Source organism: Gorilla gorilla, chromosome 17, assembly GCF_029281585.2.
Source record: "Gorilla gorilla gorilla isolate KB3781 chromosome 17, NHGRI_mGorGor1-v2.1_pri, whole genome shotgun sequence".
NCBI lineage: Eukaryota > Metazoa > Chordata > Mammalia > Primates > Hominidae > Gorilla > Gorilla gorilla.
Window position 1 is genome coordinate 47,103,757 of NC_073241.2, and position 18,559 is coordinate 47,122,315.

General features: G+C 39.9%; 1 protein-coding gene across 4 annotated transcripts in view; it reads left to right on the plus strand.

Moving 5' to 3' along the window:
• MYOM1 (myomesin 1) overlaps window positions 1-18,559 on the plus strand; it is a 186,349-nt gene that overhangs the window by 66,314 nt on the left and 101,476 nt on the right. For all 4 annotated transcript variants that reach the window (XM_055368518.2, XM_063699434.1, XM_031003674.3 and 1 more), the window contains 4 exons: window positions 7,108-7,200; window positions 9,038-9,126; window positions 9,246-9,308; window positions 14,262-14,426. In XM_055368518.2, coding sequence (XP_055224493.1) covers window positions 7,108-7,200; window positions 9,038-9,126; window positions 9,246-9,308; window positions 14,262-14,426 — 410 coding nt within the window. The remainder of the gene's footprint in view (window positions 1-7,107; window positions 7,201-9,037; window positions 9,127-9,245; window positions 9,309-14,261; window positions 14,427-18,559) is intronic.

Sequence of the window (18,559 nt, forward strand, 5' to 3'; positions counted from 1 at the left end):
TAGTTACAGGCCCGGCGCGGTGGCCCACGCCTGTAATCCCAGCACTTTGGGAGGCCGAGTCGGGCGGATTACCTGAGGTTGGGAGTCCGAGACCAGCCTAACCAACATGGAGAGACCCTGTCTCTACTAAAAATACAAAATTAGCCGGGTGTGGTGGAGCATGCCTGTAATCCCAGCTACTGGGGAGGCTGAGGCAGGAGAATCGATGGAACGCGGAAGGCGGATGTTGCGGTGAGCTGAGATCACGCCACTGCACTCCAGGCACAGGCAGCCTGGGCAACAAGAGCGAAACTCTCTCAAAAAAAAAAAAAAAAAAAAAAAAAAAAAGAAGAAGAAAGAAAAGTTAGTTGCAGAGGATGCTGCTGCACCCCTACCGTGAAGCTGGCCATCCTGCAGGAGGACTCTGTCAACATAGAAGGGAAAATACATATGTAGTGAAAAAAATTAAAGTTTTAAAATTTAATAGGGTACATTTATGTAATAACTTGTATAATAAGAGTCTTTCTGTTTAAAGGGGGAAGAAAAAAGCATTTATGTTTGTTTTTGTTTTATTTGCATAATGAAATTCTGGAAGGATATGTAAGAACCTAAGAAAAGCTATTGACCCTGAGGGGGAGCCTTGTCAAAGGGACAAAAGTTCTAGGAAGTTACCAGGAAGGGTTCACTGTGCACCCTTAGTTCTTTCTGGTTCTTGAACCATATAAACGTATTACCTAGTCAGATTTTAAACATTATGTGAAATAGTGGAGAAGGAAAAAGTTTTCTTTAAAAGGAGAGAATAGTGTTAATTGTATACTTTTTATTATTATTATAATACTTTAAGTTCTAGGGTACATGTGCATAATGTGCAGGTTTGTTACATATGTATACATGTGCCATGTTGGTGTGCTGCACCCATCAACTTGTCATTTACATTAGGTATATCTCCCAATGCTATCCCTCCCCCTCCCCTCACCTCATGACAGGTATACTTTTTAAAGAGCAGGATTCATTTGGGTTTCTGGCCTGAAGCCTAGATTGAATTTGTCCATGGAAATCTTGATTGTAGCCTGCAGGAAGATCAGGAAAACTCACTGGAGCAATGTGTTGGTATCAGTGTGTACCTGTCATTCACTCACTCGGCACTCATGTTTTCATATCTGTATGTTGGACACTGGACTAGATCCTCAAGCAAAACATTTATAATACATGTTTAAAATTCTTCAGTTTCAGCCAGGCGCGAGGGCTCACGCCTGTAATCCCAGCTCTTTAGGAGGCCGAGTCGGGCGGATTACCTGAGGTCCAGAGTTCGAGACCAGCCTGGCCAACATGGTGAAACTCCATCTGTACTAAAAGTACAAAAATTAGCCGGGTGTGGTGGCAGGCACCTGTAGTACCAGCTACACAGGAGGCTGAGGCAGGAGAATTGCTTGAATCTGGGAGGTGGAAGTTGCAGTGAGTGAGATCGCACCACTGCACTATAGCCTGGGGGACAGAGCAAGACCCTGTCTCAAAAAAAAAAAAAAAGAAAAAATTATTCAGTTTCACCCAAAAGTCGTTGTCAAATAGATACTTAAAGAAATGTGTCATTAAGCCCATTATAATAATTCAAAACCTAGGAATAAAATAGTTACAAAGGCAGAGATTCAGAAAACTCTTCTATTCTCACAAATGATGAGGGTTTGTAAATTTCATAATAGAATCATGCATTGAGTTTATTTTCAAGATTAGAATTATTAATCACATATTCAAATTTAGCAGTTACTACCATATTATCATAGAAAAAACAGCTTATATTTAAAATGGTTAACACGAATTATTTACAATTTACAACAGTTTTCCAACATAAGGATTTGGAGTTTTATTTTGGATTTTTCTTATTTACTTAATTCCAAAATCTATCCCAATGGGATCTCTCTCTCTCTCTCAATCTCTCTCAGATAATTAGTTTTTAAAGTGGGTCTAGAGTGATTTATTCAAAACAGGTTGGATTATAAGCAGCAATCTCATTTGTGGTGAGATTCAGTATATTAAAGATCATCTTTGGCCGGGCTTGGTGGTTCACGCCTGTAATCCCAGCACTTTGGGGGCGGAAGCAGGCAGATCACCGGAGGTCAGGAGTTTGAGACCAGCCTGGCCAACATGGTGAAAGCCCATGTCTACTAAAAATACAAAAAGTAGCTGGACGTGGTGGCACGCTCCTATAGTCCCAGCTACTTGGGAGGCTGAGGCAGGGGAACCACTTGAACCCGGAAGGCGGAGGTTGCAGTGAGCACAGATCGCGCCACTGCTCTCCAGCCTGGGTGACAGAGTAAGACCCCGTCTCAAAAAAAAAAAAAGATCATCTTGGTGTGCATTATTTGTGGGTAGAAAATAATTTTTGTGAAGTCTTTTGCTTGATCATGCTTTACACTGCCAAAGAGCTTTTACTGTGACCCCATACTATAAACTCGGCCCAACATCCAAACTGACATTTGTCTGGGAGAATTGTGTGTTTTACACACATAAAGGAAATGTCACTGGAAAAACTTATAGTATACTGAAAGCTCATTAACAATTCATAGACATTACATAAAAATGATAAGGGAGATAGTATACATCTGAATATTCACAGGGATTTAAGAAAGCTTTTGATATGTAATCCCAGGGTGTGGATTAACCTCCAAAATTAGCCGATGACTACTCAGCTTGGAATTTCATGTTCTAGAAATAACAAGCTGTGAAGTATATACAGAACAGGCCCCAAATCCTTCTTTTCTTCCCTGACTTAAAGCTAAAGATAGCCAGTCTCAAGTGACTGCAAACCTAAATGCCTCACTGGGTGGAATTCTTTGGAGAATAGAATCAAATACCTTTCTGACTTAATCCTTGACCACCGCTTTAAATGAAGAATTTCTCACATTGGTATCTGAAGCTCCAGAGAAAAGACTACAAGCTCTGCAGTCAAAGTGATGTGTGGTGTGTGTGTATTTTAAACCCATTTCTCTTGCCATGTGGTGATAATAGAAAAGTTGTTAGCTGGGGAAAAGGTATTAGGGTGCTAAATTGAGTAGTAATGGAAAGAAAGGATGGTGAAGCAACTATGGGAGCTGCAAAATAGTTTTTTATTTTATTTTTAAAAATTCATTTTTTACAGTCATGGAGTCTTGCCATGTTACCCAGCTGGTCTCGAACTCCTGGCCTCAAACGATCCTCCTGCTTCAGCCTCCCAAAGTTCTGGGATTACAGGCATGAACTACCACTGCTGACCTGCAGAATACTTTGTAATGAAAATTTTATAGAGATATGAGCAATACTTTTGATCAGAAGCCGAACTGAGTGTCACTGAGTCATTTGGTCAAACAGCACATGTCACAGCTGTTGGTATCACAGTGCTTTTCTTAGGCAAAGAGGAACCACTGAAAACCCTCCAGCACAAGAAAGAGCAGAGCCAGAGTGAGCTTGAGTCCAGTGTGAAATTACCTAAACCAATTATAGAAGAAGAGCATGCCAATTAACATGTTCTACCCTGTACTTCATCTAAACGGGGAATGCGGGAGATTAGAAGTGGCCAGTAGATTTCTTTTTCCAAGCCATCTCTGATCAGATAGTCCTGTCTGCTCCAGCCATGTTGAGACAGCTGTCTGAAGCTGCTGGCAGGAAATAGCACTGCATCAACTTGCAGGATCTTCTGTGTTTAGAGAAGGTTATGTTGCTGCACCTGCCACACAGCTGCGATTCTTAAGCCAGTCCACCCTCTCCATTTCACATCTGAGGGAACTGAGACTGCCAACTTACTTTCTTCGTGTGCATTTATTTAAAATCATCCAACTTTGGGAGGCTGAGGCAGGGGGACTGCTTGAGCCCAGGAATTTGAGACCAACTTGAGCAACATAGTGAGACCTCATCGCTATTTATTTAAAATAAAATCATCCATATCATGACATATATGCTTGTCAGAACTCTGTTCTCTCAGACAAAAAATTATGAAGCTACAATTAATCTATTGCATTACGTGCTAATTCTGTTCAACCAAATTTAACCAATTCTGAGGGCCTGCTGTTTGCCCATGACTCATTCTTCCTCAGGAGTAGGAGTAGAAGTAAATGTGGATCAGGCCAGGCACAGTGGCTCATGGCTGTAATCCTAGCATTTTGGGAGGCCGAGGTGGGAGGATTGCTTGATCCCAGGAGTTTAAGACCAGCATAGGCAACATAGCAAGAGCCTGTCTCTACAAAAAATAGAAAAAATTAGCTGAGTGTGGTGGTGCACACTTGTAGTCCCAGCTACTTGGTAGTCTGAGGTGGGAAGATTGCTTGAGCCTGGGAGGTGGAGGTTGCAGGGAGCTATAATCACACCATTGCACTCCAGCATGGGAGACAGAGCGAGACCCTGTCTCAAAAAAAAAAAAGTAAATGTGGATCAGACACAATCCCAACCTCAAAGGTTTGGCAACTTAATAGAAGAGACACATATCCAACCATAATTTTGATAAATGTTATATTTAGTAATTTGAAGCAAGTAACCCTGATGCAGAGAGGCAGGAACGATTCATATTATATCATATTTTAGGGAAGAGTTTATTGAAGAAGTTGCATTTGATCTGAATCTTGAAGGATGAGTTCGGGTTTTGTTATATGGAGGAGAGTGTTTGTTTGTTTTAAGTGTAGAAAATGAATAACGTGCTTTAGGGACGGAGGGGTGTATGTGTGTGTGAGAGAGAGAGTTGGGGAAAGGAAGGAGCTGACTGAAGCCAGTATTCTTCCTTCCTCTCCCTTTCCATCATGTTCCCTACTCCCAAACCTCCTTATGATCATGTCCACAAGTCTGAAGAAATGAAATGCAGACAGAACAATTGGAAAATGGAAGCGTCATATGGGTCAGCAGCCAGGCTGCCGGTTCAAATCCCTCCTCTGCTGTTCCTGGCTGTGTGACTGGGCAAGTTCCTGAAACCCTCATGCCTTGGTTTCTTCATCTGGAAAATGAGGTTAAAAACAGCACTATCTCATATGGTGGTTGTGAGAACTGAACTTACCAATGTATGCATAAAGCGCTTAGAGCATTGCCTGGCTCATAGTCAATTCTCTGTGTCAGCTATGTTTATCAGGGTTATTGACGTCATCTGTGCGTGCGAAGTGGGCTGTCTGAAAAGGAAACAAGTGAAACCCAGTTCCTCTTTTGGGCAGAAAATGATTTAAGTAGAAAAGCCTGGTCCAGCACCATAGCCACTGGCTACTGAGAACGTGAGGAAGTGGTGAAGAATCCAGGCGCCACGTACAGACTCAGAAGATAGGGTCCCAGGGAGAGGCCCGCCTGCGTAGTCCACTCTCTGAGGGCTGTGAGGCTTGACCAGATATGGAACAGTCAGAAAAAGGGAGGCTTTCAGCTCTTGTCAGAAGTTTCCTTTCATGATTTATATTATAAATTCTTCCAAGGCAAGAGCCATGTTTGTTTATGACATTGAATAAAACACTTAAATATAATGATCGTTCAATACAATGATATTGCAGGCTGGGCATAGTGGCTCACACCTGTAATCCCAGCACTTTGGGATGTCAAGGCAGGTGGATGACCTGAGGTCAGGAGTTCGAGACCAGCCTGACCAACATGGTGAAACCCCATCTGTACTAAAAATACAAAAAACTAGCCAGGCGTGGTGGCTGGTGCCTGTAATCCCAGCTACTGGGGAGGCTGAGGCAGGAGAATCACTTGAACCCGGGAAGTGGAGTTTGCAGTGAGCCAAGATGATGCCATTGCACTCCAGCCTGGGCAACAAGAGTGAAACTCTGTCTCAAAAAAAAAAAAATAATAATAATAATAATAATAATGATATTGCTTCTAACAACATGCAAGAATGTTAGCAGGAAGAATGTTTTGCTCTCATCCTACACAGATAGCCAGCAATAAAACCCCCAACACAAAGCCTTCCTCTCTGTTACATCAATAGTGGTCAACTTTTTAAAAAGCTTATTTATGTATTTATTTGTTTTATTTATTTTTAAAAAGCTTATTTATTTGTTTGTTTGTTTTATTTATTTTAAGACACGGTCTCACTCTGTTGCCCAGGCTGGAGTGCAGTGGTACGATCATAGCTCACTGCAGCCTCAACCTCTCAGGCTCAAGCTATTCTCCCACTGCAGCCTCCAAAGTAGTTGGGACTACAGGTTTACACTCAGCTAATTTTTTGTAGTTTTTATAGATTCAGGGTCTTGCTTATTGCCCAGGCTGGTCACAAACTCCTGGTCTCAAGTGATTCTTCCACTTCAGCCTCCCAGAGTGCTGGGATTACAGGAATTACATGCATAAGCCACCATGCCTGGCCTAAAACCTTTTTAATTATAATATAACATGCACACAAAAAGTGTGCATATTATATACTGCAAAAAATTTTTTTTTCGAGATGGAGTCTCACTCCGTCGCCCAGGCTGGAATGCAGTGGCACAATCTCAGCTCACTGCAACCTCCGCCTCCTGGGTTCAAACAATTCTCGTGCCTGAGCCTCCTGAGTAGCTGGGATTACAGGTGTGTGCTACCATGCCTGGCTAATTTTTAGTATTACTAGTAGAGATGGTATTTCACCATGTTGGCCAGGCTGGTCTCAAACTCCTGACCTCAAGTGATTTGCCCGCCTCGGCTTCCCAAAGACTGCACACTTTTACAAATGAATTGCTTTAGTGAATTTTTGTAGATTGCACACACCCATGTAACTGACACCCAAATCAATAAACATTATTGACACCCAAGAAGCCTCCTTCTTGCGTCCCAACACACTACTGATTTCTAGTAGCATTAATTAGTCTTTTTGTTTTTGTGTTCTATATAAAAGCAATCATTCTGCTGTGCACTGTTTTGTAACTGGCTTTTTTCGGTAACATTATGTTACATGATATTCAGCCATATTGTTGTGAATCGTCAACATTTTTCATGTAAGTTTATAGAGGAGGGGAAAGCACTTCATCAAGAAGTGTGATGTATTGCTGGTGCACTTCACGTAAGCTAATATGATTTACATTTATTTAATCGATGCTGCTGCTACCCTCAGTGCCCTGTTTACAGATGTTCCTGCAAGAACAAGAATTGTATGTGTGTGTTTAATCATGAAGTTGTTTACACTTCAACTTACTTCATTTTGTTTCCATTCTGTTATAGGTATAAAAACCAGGTGCCAATAAATGTCCATGCAAACCCTGGAAAGTATATTATTGAGAGTCGATATGGAATGCACACTCTGGAGATTAATGCGTAAGAGAACATTAGTGTCCATGTGTTGCTCACCATTGCTCAGGGAGGCTTCTCACCCCTGCAGTTAACAGCCACTCTCCCCACTTCATCCCAATGCTGTGTGATCACAATGAGGGACATTCGTATACGGTGCTTCTCTGGGTGCACACCTGAAAGTGATATGTATGACTGATCCTTACCATACCCACACTACCTCCCAAAGTGATTTTATATTTGGATTTGGTCAAAGATGATGAGAAAAAAACCAATTTGCATGTTTTTATTTATCTTTTTATATACTTGGGAATTTTTCTTAGATGTAAGTAAGAAAAATATTTTGCATAAAGAGGCATTTATATTCAGTAATCATTTCAGAGTCCCAAATCAATATCATCATCACAGTCTCTTGTTTTTAATAACTAAAGGCCATGGAGATCCGGGTAGGTGGCATTGAATGTGGGCTAAACTTGGAGATAATGTTCTTTCCTTCAGCTTGCCAGGAACCATGGGAAAGTATGCACTCTGTCAATCTGTGTATGTGAAGCAGGCTAGACATTGAGATGTTTGAGCTTAAAGTAAAATCCAAAGCAAAATTTGAAAACGAAACCTACATCAAAATTCCTAAGTTCCCAAATGTTTATTATGCCTCCCAAGATGATTTTGAAATTCAAACCTAATTAGGTCAATGAAAAAGCTAAACAAGTTCCCAGAATTTTCAGTTTAGATAAAACCATGATGTGCCTAAGTGTCAAGGTGAAATTTATACCATTCATTCTCAGGAGACTTATAGCCTTCTCCTCAGATCAGAGGAGTTGGCCAAATGATGCTAGGACCCTGTGCCATTTGCCAGGCACTGACCCTGACCCAAAGTCAGGTCAGTTCTGCCAGTGGGTGGTTCTGCTAAAGCAGCAGTGAGCTATGTGGTTACTTTCAAAATTAAGTAGTTATGAGAAGGGCAACTGTATTTGCCTTCCTGGGGTTCTATTGATATCTGTAAAATTTCAGCAAGAAAAAAAATTTACACAAATGAAACTAAACCCCGAGAAACAATGAAGAACATGAGAAACTGGTAATGATAAGACATAAAACAACCTGCTTTGAAACCTTAGCCTCTTCATGTCTCCATGAAACCATTCTCTCCCTAATGGCCCATTTTTATAAGCATTCCAATTTCTGTATTATAACTTAGAAGAACATCCAAATGGCGCTTCTTGTGTTGTGCTGTGAGCTGAAATTCCAAGTATGGCCTGAACCTTAGTGGAAATGAAGTGTAAATAACTTAGATGAGTTTGAAGCTAGAACACATAGACCAGCCTGGCTCAGGGAGGTTGTGGGAGTCTACACGGAGGGACTGCTTCTTTCTCTTCCCTATTTCCTGGTTGCCCCCAGACTGAAACCCACCACAAGGGCAGGACAGCAGGAAAGCCACGCCCTCCAGTGTGCCTCTGGGTAGTTACTTGCTACAAAGGTACACGCCTGCACATTTTCTCCTCCCAATGCAACTTTAGACAAGTAAGCAGATCACAATGCTGTTCATTCTATAATTTATGTGCCTAGCACTTGGTTGACTTTTTTTTTTTGACATTTTAAACGAACCCAGGCTAGGGTCACAGTGAACTATAGGTGTTCTCTCCCCAGTCTATGCTGCTGGCATGAAACTGCAGTAGATCACTTGGACTAGGTAATGTCCCACAGGTAGCTAGATCAGAGACAAATAGCTGTACCAGGAGAACCAAAGAGCCATGTGTTAGCCACTGATTTGCAGGGGGCTGTGATAGCAAAGAGTTCCCTGATAGAACAGCTAGTAATTACAAGGATTGTCACTACGATGGATATTCATTTCCATCTGTTCTTTCAGATGTGATTTTGAAGATACAGCTCAGTACCGGGCCTCGGCGATGAATGTTAAAGGAGAGCTTTCGGCATATGCTTCAGTTGTGGTAAAAAGTAGGTTTGCTATATTTGTTTTCTTCAAAGTGTGTGTGTGTTTTTTTAAATTTCTTCCCATTGTTTTAAAATAAATCGATCACAAAGCAGTTCACATGCGTTTCTGTTTTCTTCTCTAGGGTATAAGGGAGAGTTTGATGAGACTCGCTTCCATGCTGGGGCTTCCACCATGCCCCTCAGCTGTAAGTTTAAGAACACATTTACTAAGTGTCACCTCTATGTAAAATATGGCATAATAAGTTAGTCCATAATGCTGAAATAAATGCATACTATATATAACATGGTATATGCTAGGTTGGATATAGTAGGTACTTGTGGTTATTTTATTTACTTATTTTTATAGATTTTTTGGTTACTGTTCTCTTTCTGAATCGAATTGCTTTGTGCTGGTTTTATGAAAGCCCAGATATGATGGGCTAAAAATAGCAAATGTTTTTACATCTTTCTGGGTTAAACTGAGAAAGATCATTATGCAAACCTGGGCAGAATGACTTAACCAAACACACACACACACACACACACACACACGAGTCTGGACTATATCAAAGCACTCTTTCTCACCCTTAAATATCCAGATGGGCATCACTTCCTTGAGAAAGCAGGTCTGACCCCCGCTGCCGCCCCTACACCCTACCCAGTCAGGGTTAGGTGTCCTGGGTGAGGCCACGGCACCTCATCGGAACGTCGATGAGGCTGTACACTGTTACCTGTTGTGTGTCAGTCTCTCTCACTGGTCCATGAACCACTGGAAGGCAAGGTTGGGTCTGCCACAGAGTGGGTATTCAATAATGAATGAATAAATAAATGCATTAAGTTATAAAGTACAATCTAAAATGAAGTCTAAATATGATTAAATAAAAACCTATTAAAAATATTCTGGTCAGTGGTAATTTGCAAATTTGTGAATGTCAGTCATTTCATTTACATCAGAACTTCTATTTATGAGAACCAATAAAAGTAAAATCTTTATGGTTGTTGAAATAATTATATACTTACAGTGGTCAGAATGAAAAAGGTAGTCAAGCCCTAACTTGGTTTTCAAACATTAAAAAATTAGTGGTAGTTTTGAAAATGGCTGATAGCAGTTTTTCACCTGGCTGGTTAGCTTGATGTCTGTGGCTGACCTGCTCCACTGATTTCATGGAATGGCTTCTCATTTAATATCCCAAGTTGTGATCATTGGCATCAGCCCCATGGGTGAGAAGGGATGACTGGTAGAGCAACAGAGAAGCACATCCCGAATCATGTTCTTCTCCCATCTCTTGATTTATGTTGAGATAGAATAGTTGGGGCCAGGCACGGTGTCTCACGCCTGTAATCCCAACACTTTGTGAGGCCGAGGTGGGTGGATCACCTGAGGTCAGGAGTTCGAGACCAGCCTGGTACAACATCATGAAACCCTATCTCTACTAAAAATACAAAAATTAGCCAGGCATGGTGGTGGGCATCTGTAATCCCAGCTACTCAGGAGGCTGAGGCAGGAGAATCACTTGAACTGGGGAGGCAGAGGTTGCAGTAAGCTGAGATCACGCCACTGCATTCCAGCCTGGGCAACAGAGTGAGACTCCATCTCAAAAAAAAAAAAGAATAGTTGGAAATTCTGAACCTATGACTTGTCTCCCAGTGTCCCCAGGAGTGGCCTATTGATCACGTCACAATCCTCTGAATGTAGCTTGCCCATCTCCACAACCGTATCATCATCCATGTTTCTCCCTTTCCCCTCTTCTCTGTCAAGGCGGGGACTGAAAGCCCAACTCACTCTCACTTCTCTTATTGCTAAATCTTACAGAGCCTCCTCTCTGATGACCCCCGAATTGAATGCAGTTGTTCCTAACAGAAAACAGAGTGCTTATATTCACATATTTGGTTAATATTTACTAAGCACCTGTTATGTGCTAGGTAGGGGTTTAGGTGCTTGGAATGTTGGTAAATATCACAGACAAAGCTCTCTCCTCTTTTTTTCTAATAGTTAACATTTATTGATCAGTTCTGCCAGACAATGTACTAAGACTTTTTTATACACATTGATTCATTTAATGTTTCCCAAAAGCTTATGAAGTAGTTGCATTTCTATCTGTGCTATGCCGATGAGGAAACAGTTTAGAGAAGAACACAGAGTGGTAGAATGGGGATGTGTAACCTGGTCTTTTTAATTCTAAACCATTATTTCAAACAAGGAGTCACCAAACATTTTCTGTAAAGGACTAGACTGTAAATATTGTAGGCTTTGTGGGCCATATGGTCTCTGTCACAGCCACTCAACTCTGCCTCTGTAACACAAAAGCAGCCGTAACAGTAGGAGAATGAATGAGCATGGCTGTGTTCCAATAAAACCTTCTTTATGAACGTTGAAATTTAAATTTCCTGTGACTTTTCACATCGCAAAATACTGTACTTCTTTTTATTTTTTTCAACCACTAAAACATGCAAAAACCATTCTTAATGGTCTAAACAAGAGACATCCTAGATTTGCCCCACAGACTTGCCAACCCCTGCCCTAAACCATTTTTCCCAGGATAGTAAGTACATGTGATAAAAGATTGGGGACATGACAACGAAATGATGTGTTGTCTTCTGGTTGTTAAACTGGGGTGCCTCCTACTGAACCCCAAAGTTATCGCAGACGGTGCAGTCCAATCTCAGATACAGAAGAGAACCTAGAAGTTAGGTCCGTTTCTAGGGGACCTACTTGCCTTTCCAGCTGAGTCTGGAACATCTGGCGGTAGCCCTCACCTCTACCCCCTAAGGCAGCTCTGGAACCAGCCCAGCCTCCCAGCGCTGTGCAAGATCTGTCAAGTTGTTTCTCTCTCTGGTCTCAGTGAACATCAACACATAAAAAAAAGTGAGGCAGATGGGAGATGTGCTTCCAAAGAGGTTATTTCACTGTTGATTAGGGTTACCTGGGAACACACAAAATCAAGACAGTACAATGTATTGGCCAAGAGCACAGAAATGGCCAGCCGGTGCAAATCTGGCTCTGCAGGGGAATGTGGTCAGTTATTTTGCCTTCCTATGCATCAGTTTCTTCTTCTACAAAATGCAGATATTAGTGGTACTTACCTAATAGCATTATTATGGGATTTCTGTTAATATGGGGTATTAAATGCTTGGACCAATACTTGGTCAAAGTTAAACTCAATAAATGTCAGCTTGCATTTTCAAGTGTAATGAAAGAAGTCTTAGGAAGAGGGACAAAAGATGTGAGAAAGGGCCTAAGTTTTGGGGTTGAGAAGTTATGAGTGTGAATTTCAATTTCACACATGCTACCTGTGAAATTCTGGCATTAGGTGTGTATTACTTTTGTGAACTTCCATATACCCACCTGAAAGAGAGGAAGAAAATAGTATCTACGGCATAGATTTGTTGCAAGGAATTGATGATATGTCAAATGTGAAAGTGTCTGGCATGTAATAACCCATCAATAAACAGTCGTTTCTTTCCCAAGTCCTTTCTTTGGTGAAAAGAGGAAATAAAGCCTGGGAGAGTTGATTACGCAGGCTGCATTTACTCAATCTGTAAATAAGATATTTCTGAGAATAATATTTTTAAAAGTTAGAATATTTTAAACTTTTCCATTTTCTCCTGTGGACATTTCTTATAATATTTATCACTCAGATCATTAAAGAAACTGAAGCAACTTATTTTAAAACTCCATTAAAATTATTTAATTTAAAATTATTTTTATTTTTATGGATACATAGTAGTTGTACATATTGATGGGGTACATGCGATATTTAGATACAAGCATACAATGTGTAATGATCAAATCAGGGTAATTGGAGCATCCATCATCTCAAACATGTCTTATTTCTTTGTATTAGGGACGTTCCAATTCCACTCTTCCCATTGTTTGAAAATATGCAGTAAATTATTAACTGTAGACTAGATCTTATTCCTTGCATCTAATTGTATTTTTGTACCCATTAACTAACCCTTCTTTATTTCCCCTTGCACTACAGTTCCCAGCCTCTGGTAACCATCATTCTACTCTCTATCTCCATGGGTTCAATTCTTTTTAGCTCTCACATTTGAGTGAGAACACATGATATCGGTTCTTCTGTGCCTGGCTTACTTCCCTTAACATAATGTCCTCTAGTTCCATCTATGTTGTTGCAAATGACAGGATTTCAATCTTTTTTTTTTGCTGAATAACATTCCATTGAGTATATGTACCACGTTTTCTTTATTCATTCTGCCATGGTTGAACACTTAGGTTAATTTCACATCCTGGCCTATTGTGAAAAGGGCTGCAATAAACATCGGAGTGCAGATGTCTCTGCTATATATTGTTTTCCTTTCTTTAAGATATAAACCCAGCAATGGGATTGCTGGATTATATGGAAATTTTTTATTTTTTTGAGGAACCTCCATACTGTTCTCCATAGTGGTTGTACTAATTTACGTTCCCACCAACAGCGTAAGAGGGTTTCCTTTTCTCCACATCTTTGTCAGCGTTATTGCCTGTCTTTTGGATACATTTTAATTGGAGTGAAATGATATCTCATTGTCATTTTGATTTGCATTTCTCTCAATGATTAGTGATGTTGAGCATTTTTCCGTATACCGGTTGGCCATTTGTATGTCTTTTTAGAAACGTCTATTCAGATCTTTTGCTCATTTTTAAATTGGATTACTTGAATTTTTTGCTATTGAGTACTTTGAGCTTCTTATAAATTCTGGTTATTAATCCCTTGTCAGATGAAAAACGCCATTTTTATGAATAATGGATATGGCTATTTTGTCCCAAGAGTACAAGCAGTAGGGTTTAACTCAACATCTAAAATTACAAAGTGCATATGTTGCAGCTAAAGATTTAAGTCTAGGCTAAATGTGGTATTAATTTGCATTGAAGACATTAAACCTGACCCTTTAAATTCTATTCATTACAATAATAAAAATAAGCATTTAGCTTATATAACCAATGAAGTAAGAATTTCCATACAAATGATATATGCATATGTTCTAAATACTTCTTATACAGAGTTTCATTTTGACCCAGTTAAATCATTTGGTCATTTGTTCTTTTTTTTTTTTTTTTTTTTTTGCTGTGACTGCTTTCTGCCTGTGCTTATTAAAATGCTTGTGTCTCTTTGATGAAGAAAAAAATTACTGATATTTGTTATTTTTGTGCCCAGTTGGTGTGACCCCATATGGTTATGCATCCAGGTTTGAGATCCACTTTGATGACAAATTTGATGTGTCTTTTGGGAGAGAGGGAGAGACAATGAGTCTAGGCTGTCGTGTTGTCATCACTCCTGAAATTAAACATTTCCAGCCAGAGATCCAGTGGTACAGAAATGGTGAGTCTTTACAATGAATGCTCACTTAGGTTCTTATTCGAAGGTTGTAGACCAGATTGCAGATCTGTTTATCGGAGCTGGTGGAATCTGGAAGTTAGAAGGGACTACCTTTACACGATTAAAAGGTTTTCACAAGTGTAGCAAAGTAGCAACACTTTCATATTTGTGGAGATGATATTTTCCTTTTAACAAGTAAGATGTGGAAAGAATCATAAAGAATGTATATTCTGCTGGGCGTGGTGGCTCATGCCTGTAATCTCAGCACTTTGGGAGGCTGAGATGGGCAGATAACCTGAGGTCAGGAGTTTGAGACCAGACTGGCCAACATGACGAAACCCTGTCTCTACTAAAAATACGAAAATTAGCCAGGCGTGGTGGTGTGCCCCTGTAATCCCAGCTACTCAGGAGGCTGAAGCAGGAGAATCACTTGAACCCAGGAGGCAGAGGTTGCAGTGAGTGGAGATGGCGCCATTGCACTCCGCCTGGGCAATGGAGAGACTGTCTCAAAAAAAAAAAAAGTATATTCATTTTGTAAGTTAATCCATTTGGTAAAATACCCATCCTCATAGACTTATTTATACCATAAAAATGGTATGTAACTTTAAAAAACATAACCTTATGAAACAATAAAATCCTGATATTATTATTAATTAACCAGAAGAGTACATTCAGAAGAATTTCAGACTCTGGCACTTTTGTTTTAACGTATTAAAGGCTTTTTATAATTTTGAAATTTTTGATAAGTGTATTCTGCATGCAATATATCCAAGTTCTACTGATGTCCCTGAAGGACACAAAAATAGATAAAATGATCCTTTTGTTTTACATCATATTATAACAGGCTGGTAGAACAGAAAGAAAATCCTTCCATTGTCAGTTCCTCTGACTCTGGCTTTAAATCACAATTCAATCTCACTTTGCTTCAAAAGGGCCTAGAGCCATGATAGTTTGGTGTGAGAAAGAAATAAGGATTTAATTTCCCCTTTTTAAACTCCATTTGGGGTAAAGTATATTTAAAGTAACACTCCAGATAAAACCCAGTCAAAGCAAAACAAAACAAAAAAGCTATCAAAACAAGTTGATGAGTTGAAGCATTGGACTTGAAAAATAATGCTATTTCTAAAATAACAATAGGCCGGGCACAGCGGCTCACACCTGTAATCCCAGCACTTTGGGAGGCTGAAGTGGGCAGATCACCTGAGGTCAGGAGTTTGAGACCAGCCTGGCCAACATGGTGAAACCCTGTCTCTACCAAAAAATACAAAAATTAGCCGGGCGTGGTGGCGCACACCTGTAGTCCCAGCTACTTGCGTGGCTGAGGCAGGGGAATCGCTTGAACTCAGAAGGCAGAAGTTGCAGTGAGCCAAGATTGCGCCATTGCACTCCAGCCTGGGCTACAGAGTGGGACTCCATCTCAAAACAAAACAAAACAAAAAACATAAAATAAAATAACAATAAATCTCAGGTCCAAATACACTAAGTTTCTATACTAGAGTATCTCATAGAATAGACCAAGATATAGAAACTGTCTGAAGAGAATAAGGGATTGCCCCAAATCACACAGTCAAATTCTTGCCACGGGAGACCTCCAGACCTGCTGGTGTTTACTCTAAGCCTGGAGATCTTTTCACTACCATGTGCCTCCTTTTATATTGTCTGTATTAGGTCTAACACAGACAAAAAGCCTCCTGAGAAAACTTGAACTTTCTCTGACTTGTCTGCCTCCCTTTATGCCTAGGTATTGAAAAAAGCATTGAAATTTAAGAAATTGAATTTGCCCGTACATACATATCTGCGAGGCCCATGCTAGCTCCTAGCTAATAGAAGATGTGTCGTGGAGAGAGCAATGAATAAGGCCTAGGGACTTTCATCATCCCTTTTAATTTATCTTAAAGTTTTCTCTAGGTTTATTTATAGAGACGATTATGTTTTAAAGCTCTTAAAAACTTTAAAATTCCAGACATATTTAGTAGTGTACTAGTAAGATTATCATATAATTTTTCTGTTTAATTGTTTTAGAAAATAAATTTTGGAAAAATACAGAAAAATGAAAGAAAAAATAGTAAATGATAATGCCTTGCGGTATTGTCCTATAAGGTACTTTATTACTATTATTTGTATGACTATTTATTATTTAAACTCCGTTTTGTTCAGGTAAAAAAACAAAGGCATGGAGAGGTTAAGTAATTTCCCTGAAAGTTACATAATTAGTTAGTGAAAGAGATCAGACTGAGCTGGGCACGGTGGCTCAGGCCTGTGATCCCAGCACTTTGGGAGGCTGAGGTGGGCAGATCACTTGAGCTCTGGAGTTTGAGACCAGCCTGGCCAACCTGGTAAAACCCCATATCTACTAAAAAAACAAAACAAAACAAAAAAAGAATTAGCCAGGCGTGGTGGTGCATGCCTGTAATCCCAGCTACTCAGGAGGCTGAGGCACTATAATCGCTTGAACCCGGGAGGCAGAGGTTGCAATGAGCTGAGATCACACCGCTGCACTCTAGCCTGGATGACAGACTGAGACGCCGCCTCAAATTAAAAAAAAAAAAAAAAAAAAAAAAAGACTTGAGATAGAAAGAGATCAGACTGAAATATAGCTCCTCTCCAGAGCTGACTTTTTGGGCCTGTGAACGGTGCCATTTTACAGGACCAAGAGATCTGGGCTTCATTTAATGCTCTGCTGTCACCCCTTGAAGTTCATAATCACTTTATCTTTGATCTTGTGTTTTATACATGCAGTCCAGTGGGACTATGGCACATGCACATGATCGGAGGAAATACGGGAATGGCAGTGCAGACAAATGTAGGTGCAGGCTCCTGGGCACAGTGGGCAGTGGGTAGTAGGCAGTGTGAGCACCAAGCTGCAGGTGTGGTCTTCAGTTGTGCACATGAGCACTTGGGGCAGTCTGTGGCACCATGGCATTCCAAGGTGATGAAAGAGACCAGGACCTAAGGCCAGACTGGAATTAGCAATGGTGGTGGCACCAGCAGCAGTAGCAGTGGTGATGGGTCCCATGGCTGCAGAGGAGAGAAGGGGCTAGGCGTGGAGGCAGCATAGGGACACACAGTGTGGGGCCAGCTTGCCTGGCCTTCCCCAGAACTCAGCTCTGTGGGATCGGCACAAATATTAACTCCTGGCCTGAGCATGGGGACAGGAACTGCTGGCAATAGGACAGTAAATTTTGTCACTAAAATATTATAAAATAAAAGTGTACATGTAGACACTGCAATAAAGCACATAAGGCAGTTATTAGAATTCTTCAAGGAGGTTTGAATCTCTGGTTTTGAGGCTTAGAATTAGAAGTTACATTTAAAGATTGCAGCATTTGATGGAAAAGAACATTTTCATATGAAACTTTGGATAAGCCTATTATTAACAAGGAAGACAGTTTTAAAATTACCACTTATAATTGAAGATACAGTAATAGAATACATAAACAGGCATCCTGAATTTTATACAAATCATGAAATCATGTTCGGCTTGTAGTATCACCTCCATAGGTTAAAGCCATATTGGACAAAGCATTAAAATGAAACTGTATAAATTCACACTTAAAATTAAATAGAGATTTACATGAAACTGATTTGTATGAAGAGTTAAATCTTTTTAGAATAATTGTCCCTTTATTCTAGATTCTAGATTGTCCCTTTATTCTAGGTTCTAGAATCTGGAGTCATCAGTTCTAGATTACTAAAATTTATATTTTGAAATAGTTTCTCAGAAAGTTAACCCAATGTTGTCATAGCCTATATAACTTTCTTAACAGCTCCAGTAACAGTTACATCAGCAGAAAGTTCCTTCTAAAAAAATTATGGGAATTAATTCATGAGCTTGCATTTATAAATAGTTACTGATGTTGCTTTTGATTATATTGATTTAAAATGAAGTTGCTAAAAGTATAAATTTTGATGACTAATAAATGAATTTGCAGAAAAGCAGACAGCAATATCTTATTATCAATCAAGGTCTCCTACTAGTAACGTATTATTATTGATTGCATATACAATTATGGCACCAAAATACGATTTTTTGCAACTTGTATTACCCCTATTACATTACTATAAGTAATAAAATATTTTTAAAGGAAGAAGACATATTTTAGCACCTTTAATTGCACTTTTTCTCTGCTTTTTGA